Source organism: Echinops telfairi, unplaced genomic scaffold (assembly GCF_000313985.2).
Source record: "Echinops telfairi isolate 266 unplaced genomic scaffold, ASM31398v2 ScPeMD7_25;HRSCAF=90, whole genome shotgun sequence".
Taxonomy (NCBI): domain Eukaryota; kingdom Metazoa; phylum Chordata; class Mammalia; order Afrosoricida; family Tenrecidae; genus Echinops; species Echinops telfairi.
The window spans coordinates 26417951-26425607 of record NW_022103922.1 but is presented as its reverse complement, the minus strand read 5'-3'; the positions used below and the strand labels follow the sequence as shown (position 1 = coordinate 26425607).

At 43.0% G+C, this 7657-nt stretch overlaps 1 protein-coding gene and 1 non-coding gene across 2 annotated transcripts in view; one reads left to right on the top strand and one right to left on the bottom strand.

The window, feature by feature from the left end:
• TEK (TEK receptor tyrosine kinase) overlaps window positions 1–7657 on the bottom strand; it is a gene marked incomplete at its 5' end in the record, with an annotated part of 47754 nt that overhangs the window by 11316 nt on the left and 28781 nt on the right. The window contains 3 exons of the mRNA XM_045289277.1: window positions 2017–2207; window positions 4959–5069; window positions 6835–7045. Coding sequence (XP_045145212.1) covers window positions 2017–2207; window positions 4959–5069; window positions 6835–7045 — 513 coding nt within the window. The remainder of the gene's footprint in view (window positions 1–2016; window positions 2208–4958; window positions 5070–6834; window positions 7046–7657) is intronic.
• Window positions 4671–4809, top strand: LOC115869431. Its single transcript, XR_004046181.1, has one exon. It is a non-coding gene; the product is annotated as a small nucleolar RNA SNORA13 (small nucleolar RNA).

Below are 7657 nucleotides of genomic sequence, written 5' to 3'. Positions count from 1 at the left end.
GGGGACGCAAGACCCATGTGTAGGCAAGAGGACATCCCCTTACAGAAGGGTTGTGGGGTGGAGATGAGCCAGTCTGGGTGCAGTATAACAACAATGAAACATACAACTTTCCTCTATTTCCTAAATGCTTTCTCCCCACCCCCTACTATCATGATCCCAGTTCTACCTTACAAATCTGGCTAGACCAGAGGATGCACATTGGTACAGATAGGAACTAGAAACACAGGGAATCCAGGACAGATGATCCCTTCAGGACCAGTGCTGAAAGTGGCGATACTGGGAGGGTGAGATGGAAAGGGGGAACTGAATACAAGAATCTACATATAACCTCCTCCATGGGGGATGGACAACAGAAAAGTGGGTGAAAGGATACCTCAGACAGTGTAAGATATGACTAATAATAATTTGTAAATTATCAAGGGTTCATGAGAGAAGGGGAGCGGGGAGGGAGGGGGAAAAAAACGAGGAGCTGATACAAAGGGCTCAAACAGAAAGCAAATGTTTTGAGAATTAAAAAAAAATTTTTTGTCTGAATCCAAGCCCCTTACAGTTCTTCTGCAAAATTCTCAGCTGTGAATTCTGCCCAAAGGTGCACTCTATCTGAGAAGCAATTTCAGCAGCCAAAAACACAAGCCCAGTCACTGAATCTCCTGGTTTCCATCTCATACCTCTGAGCTTCAACATTATTCTGAGCCAAGAACACAATGACATAGGTAACACACCTCCCAAAGGATATGTTTTGTTTTATTTTTTTCCATTTTATAGAGACCCATTTATTTACTTATTTAGAGACCCCTTTATTAAGTCCTCTATAAGACAAAGACAAAGACAAAGACAAGTGACCTGGTGAAGGAGACCAAGTGTCAGGCCTCAGGTATCAGAGGATTCACAGTCACGCGGCTAACTTACAAAGCATGGGAAACAAAGAAATTCCATCGCAAAACCATGATTGGTATCAAATCAGTTAATCACAGGCAAAGACAGGATGACAGAAGAGGGACAGGACTGTGGTCGGGGTATGTACACTCTTACAGATTAGAAACGTTGACAGGCTTGACTCAAAGCCCACTCGTGACCTTGGTAGGAGTATGACTCATACAAAATACATATTTGGATGAAATTCACTAGAGAGTTATATGCATACTGGCAGAACTGGGTATTCCTTTCACTAAAAATGGTGAAAGGTAAGTAAAGAGATTAAAATTAGGGAGATTGTTCCACATCCCATTCTGGTGAGTAGCTAACAGGGCCTTAAAAGCTCACCGACAGCAGCTATCTAAGATGCAACCATTGATCTATCTCCATTAGAGGATATAAGGATAATGAAATCAAAAGACACATGGAAACAATTCATGTAATGGTCTAAGAAACCAGACAAATATTAGTCTCCTGAGACCAGAAGATCTAGATGGTGCCCAGCTACCACTACTTACTGCTCTGAACAGGACCACATTAGAAGATTCTGGATAGAGTGGGAGAAAAATGTGGACCTGAACTCAAAATCACAAAAATAACAGGCTGGCTGATCAGGCAGAGACTTGGTGGAAGTCTCAGGCCTCTGACCGTTCGCTGTCAGGCCTGTAACTGAATTCACTCTCACGCTGGAATAATCGAAAACTTAACATCGAAAGGGCCACAACCTTTACCAACGACACAGTTCAGAGGGTGAGAAAATGAGAGGAATGAAAACAGGAAGCACTGGGAGGAAGGGGGAGGCCTGATGGCCCGTGGAGGGGATGGCAGTGAATGGCTGAATGGCCGTGTATTAGAGTTGTTGAATGTAAAACGAGGATCTGCCTTGTAAATCATCTCCTGCACAGCCAGATTTTTTTAAAATAGGGAATTTGCTTACACACTTCATTTCTCAAGAAAAATACAGTCTATGAAGTATACAAATATTTTTTTTTTAATTGGGAGATGGGAAGAAAGCACTGGGGAAGAGACGCTGTACAAACTGCGATTGTGCAGAGAACGGTGGAGAGGAGGGCTGTCCGGAGGAAGATTCTCTGCGCAGACCTGTTTTTGGCTCAGGTAGTCCATGCCCCTGGCCACATCCGCCGCAAAATGAAGCAGCTGCTGCGAGGACAGCGTGGAAGCGGTGCTGTTGGCGATGGCGAATGCAGGATCCGTCTCTAGCACTCGGCTCTTCCGCAGGAAATCCAGCAGGTTTCCGTGGGGCGCATACTCGATGGCCAGGTACAGGTACCCTGCGGAGAAATGAAGAGGGCATCAGCGGGCAAGGAGCCCAAACAGCTGTGAGATGTTGGCGCGAGGCTGTGGCCAGTGGGCACTAGTTTTCTTTTACCTACCCCTTCCCTTCTGTCCATCAAATCTTTTTTACCTATGTGTAAACCTTTCCTTGACTTTTTATCATTCTGGACTCAGGCAATATTTGTTCCTTTGACACATTCCACAAAACATAATGTCCAAAATGGAGTTTTACCTGAAAGAACTCCATCGCATGGTACCAAGCTAAGTCCTTGGTTGATAGGAGGAACAGAAGGGACACCCTCCTGCAATACTCGAAGGGACCCAGACTTGACCCCCAGGGCCCCTCTCTCCCACTTCCCCTTCAAAATATGGATGTGAAAAAGGGAGCTCCCTGCGACCCTTTCGCCTGCTCAGAAAGAAATGTTGCCATTGAGTCGGCGCCAACTCATGGTGACCCTCACGGCATCAGAGTGGAATTATTGCAGCATGGGCTTCCAGTGGCTGCTTTCTCAGACCTAGTTTGTCAGGCCTTTCACTGAAAGACTCCACAGTAATAATCCCAAGGCCACTGAGTTAATTCCAACTCGCAGCAGCCTTGGAAAGCACCGTAGAACTGCCGGATAGGGTTTCCAAGGATGTAACCTTTACACTCTGACTACTGTGCCACCCGGGCTCCTTACAGCAACAGTGCCCTCTGTCACCGAGTCAGTTCAGATTCATAGCAACCCTATATAGGGTTTCTGAGGCTGTAAACCTTTGAGAGCACAAAGCCTCATCTTTCCCCTTCTGTGTGGTTGGTAGGTTTGAACTGCCAACTCTGCAGTTAGCAGGTCAGTGCTTACCCGACAGAACCAGCAGGGCTGATTTAGGAAACAGTAGTAGAATGGAATTAAAGGAGTCGTTTACCAAGAAAATCTAGGATGCCCTTCTCTGTATCACATTTTATCTTTATTCAGTATTGTTTGAAAATCTACTGTGGATGTGATTTGCTATTTCACGGGATCTCTAGCATTTCCTGAGGTTATTGAAAGAAGTGATAATAAGCTAGTGACTAAGCATAACAAAAGGACCCACACGGAGTGACTCTATGGCTATTTATTCTTCCCTGCAGACTCTCATTCACAGTGTGGGCCAGGGGAATCTAGTTTCAAAGACTGCGTTTTGCTTAAAGAGGAACCAGAAAATTCAAGTGTTTGGACAAAAATAAAACAATAGTTTCAAGAAAAATTATGATCTCTTTCCTTATTTTTATTCTATTTTTCTTTTCATTAGACATTAAAAAATGTGTTTGTTTTGACAAATGCATTTTTATCTTTGGCAGCAATGAAACTAATGGGTTTACTGTCTTTTAAATGTGATTATGCAGTGAACCATTTTTCTTTGTTTAAAATGTTGAATAATTTTGAACTTTAAATATAGTCTAAAGTTTAAAATCATCCAATAAATTGAAGTTCTGGCAAAGAAAAAAACAAAAACAAATTTCAAAGTCAACTCATATGCTAATGTATTCATGGGGCAAAAATTTTAAAGATACATATTTTCTGTTGTTGATGATTTTGTTTTGTTAACTCTTATCTACTATTGTCCCACACTAGTGTATTACAAATATATTATTTTCAGGAAATACATTTGTAAAAGGTCAAAAATAAAAGTTATTACCTCATTATTTAACCTGAGGGATGAGCTGACATACATCATTATAGTCTTATTGGATCACAGAATGAAACATTACTCAGAGTTCCAAACACTGGTATTTTTAGTTTAATAAATTGAGGAAAAGGAAGTTGTCTTTTTTCTATTGTTGGTGGTTGTGTTGCAAAGTCAATAAAAGCTTGTCAAATTTGTAAATATTTACTTCATGAAGCATTTTGTGTGTGTGCATGTGGGAACAAATTTTTCCACGAGAAATTAAGTTTAAGCATTGATTCAGAACAGTGCACCATATAGCATTGAGATGTCAAACCACCAAAGAGTTTTACCTGTGCAGTGTATTGGAAGTACTGAACAAATTCTTAAATCAATGACATACGTTTAACTAGAGGGATCTGTTCTCCGTAGGATCCTTGTAACGCTCCATCAAAATGCTTTGGATCAAAACAAGGCACTCATCGGATAGAGCCAATGCAGAGGGCCAGCCTAAGTATCGTTTGAGCACTTTCACATGCCAATAGATTGTGGGCATTCAAGGACTAAGGCACAGAAGGTGAGGCGTCCTTGAGTTTGGAGGGAAGAGGAGAGGCAGGGAATAGGTAGAAGTTCTATTCTTTCTGAGAGGGGACGTTCTCCACGGAATAGTTGCGGGAGCCTGTCCACATAGACGGGGAAGGGTAGAAACTGTAGATGGCTTTGGGAACTCTTAGCCAGAGATTCAACCTCCATAAAGATTCCAAGCTTTGAAACCCCAGCTCTATTCAAGACTAGACATGACGGTGAAACTGCTGTTGAAAAAATAGATGGCCGGCCTTTGTGTTGCCCATTCACGTACGGAAACTAGTGAGCGTGGTGTCAAGAAAGGTGCAAGTTAAACACCCTCACTCACAGCCACGTTCTGCTTTTGAATTTGGTTTCTTTGGCATAGGAGCTGCCTAAGGAACAGTTATTCAAGTAAATAAATAAATAAAATATTAACAATTTAGAAAAAGAAAAAATAGATGGCATTGCTGTGATTCTTATCTTTCCTCATTTCCACGTGGAATGTACTCTTTAAAAACATATGTGACTGGGCAGACAGGAAAAGAGGATCTTACCTCGATGTTCACATGCCCCCAAGAGATTGATGATGTTTGGATGATGTCCGAGTTTACAAAGAACTTCAAGTTCTCCCGCAAAGTCCCTGTGGTCATCTTTGGAGGCATATTCTGGAAGGCAGTCAAGAATTGTTATCATTCTGCTTAGGCCGCTCCAGAGCAGCTGCCCTGTGTTCGGGCTAGGACCCCCCCCCCCCCCAGGGGCGGGAAACCTTGCACATATCTAAGCGACCATTTCATACATAGATTTCTCAACTTCTCATGACTGGCATTTGGGAGGAAGGCCCTGTTCTATGCATTTTAGGATATTTAAGAGCAACTGTAACTTCTACGCACTAGATGCCAATAGCCCAACCACGAATGTCTCCAGTCACTGCCAAATATCCCTGGGGCAATGTTACCCTTGCTTAGAACCTACTGCTCTAAAATCTGCTTGTCTAAGTTTTCAAATAATCAGAAAAAAAATGACTTAAGGGAGGCAAGGCTACATCAAGTTTTAGCCTTTAGTTTTTCCAGCTAAGTCTACCATTCAGAGAGAAAAATACTAAGAAATAGTACCAAAGTACAGTGGAATATTATAAAAAAACACACGCATCTGGCTCTATTTAATAATTTTACCCTACTTCTTTTCATGATTTACTCTTGCTAAACAAACAAAATGCCGATGACATTTTTCTAGAAGTTGCTTGATAGCCGGAAAATGAGCTACATTTGTTTCTAACCTTTTCACCTGTCTCACCATTAGAACTTTGGACAGACAGACAACCACCAGGCACTAGACTAAAAAGAGAGCTTTTCGGTTGATGCACAGACATGGCCAATTTCGAGTTTGTAACAGTTTTCCACTATTGTTTTTAGAAAATAACAGGAGTGGTGGTGGTGGTACTGGGGTGCTGGTCACCACATGCTTGGAAAGTGGGAAAGAATCTTTCTTTGGGGTTTAACAGTAACCAGGAAGACCGAACAAATCTATGTTGGAAGACGCATAGAGAGAATGCTTCATAGAATCAAGAACGTTCAGACTTCGTCTCAAGCACCTTGACTGTGTTGTTAGGAGGGAGCAACCCCTGCAGAAGGGTATCGTGCTTGGTAAAGTAGAGGGTGAGTCAAAGAAAGGAAGCCCCCTCAATCAGATGGATTGACACAGTGACTGGAACGATGGGCTCAAACACAGCAATGCTTGTGAAGATTGTTCAGGACCAGACAGTGCTCTGTTCTGTTGTATGTGGGGTTCCGACGAGTTGGGACACTGGTGGCAGAGCGGGTGACGTGTTAGGCTACTAACCAAGTTTGGCAGCTCAACGACACCAACTTCTCTGCAGGAGAAAAATGAGGCTTTCTGATCTCGAAGGATTTATAGCTTTAGAAGCCCACTTCTACTCTTTCGAGCAGCGTTGCTGAAAGTGGAAATTGACGCAATTGCAGTGAGTTTGTTTTTGTTTTTATGAGCCAGTCGACAGCGCTTAACAAAACAAGCTTCAAGGGTGCTATATCTGACTCACTGGGGTCGAACCCACCATACTTTTTCCCTCTAGCAAGTTCTCTGGAGGATTCCGATGCCCATTTGATTTTGAGACCCTCTACATTAAGGGAAACAATGATGTTCCCCTACAGTTAGCAGTGTGGGACCATAATCTGAATCTACAATGCCAGGTCCATGGAAACAAGACAGTCATTTTTAAATGACCCCCGCCTTCAAGTTAACCTCCTGCCCTTATCACTAGCTATGTGCACAGAAAAACCACCTTCGGTTGCACACAAGTACTCTGACACCATGCCAGTGTTTTTGTTTCAAGACTACAAGGTCGTGGAGGAAAGATTCAGCAGGAAGTCACGTCGGCACACCCTCATCGGCACAAGGTGATCAAGCACTGACCTTTCATCCGCTTGATGGCAGCGTCCATCCTTAGCCCATCCTTCTTGATGCGTGCCTTAAGAACCTGGCCGAAATTGCCCTCCCCGATCACATCTTGAAATTTAATGTCATTCCATTCAAGGACTGGGTAAATTGTAGGATCCGGGTTGTTTTTGGCCTTCCTGTTCAGGGCCAGAGTTCCCGAGTTGAACTGCACAGCTGGCTCTTCTCTCTGTAAAAATCAGTTGTTGTTTTTTCCCTTATTTTGTGTCAGGATTTTTCATAATCTGAAAGTCTATAACACCCCCTGGTTTGCATCAATATTAGGTGAAAAAATAAATGGTTTTGATAATTCTAGGTAGCAAATCAGTTTCACCTGATAACTGAATGCATGCTATGCCTTTGCCACCCCAGCACAGTGCCTCCTCTTTTCCAGAGTTCAAGAGGCTTCTGGCAGCGCCGTGACAAAGCACTGAAGCCATGACACGCTCTAGGCCCCTGAATCTACTCGCTGCTCCTGCCTCTCCATGGCCATCCTCCTTGTGTTACTCTGGCTCTGTGATGCTCCCTTTGCCTTCCACTAAAAGGAACCTGGGGACTCCTGCACAAGAACTGTAATTTTAGCCAAAAGAATGCATCGTGTCAAGTGTCCTGAACCATGACTGCAGACTGAAAGGTGCCTAGGAATGGGGACGGACATTGGCAGTATAATCAGTGTGTGTGTCAGAGATGATGGAGTTGAAGGAAATATTCAAAATAGGCCAAGGGAACTAGAAATAGAAAAATGTGGGGAAAATTTGGCCAGTATATTAAGTGTTACCTATCAAACTGAAGGTCTGATTAC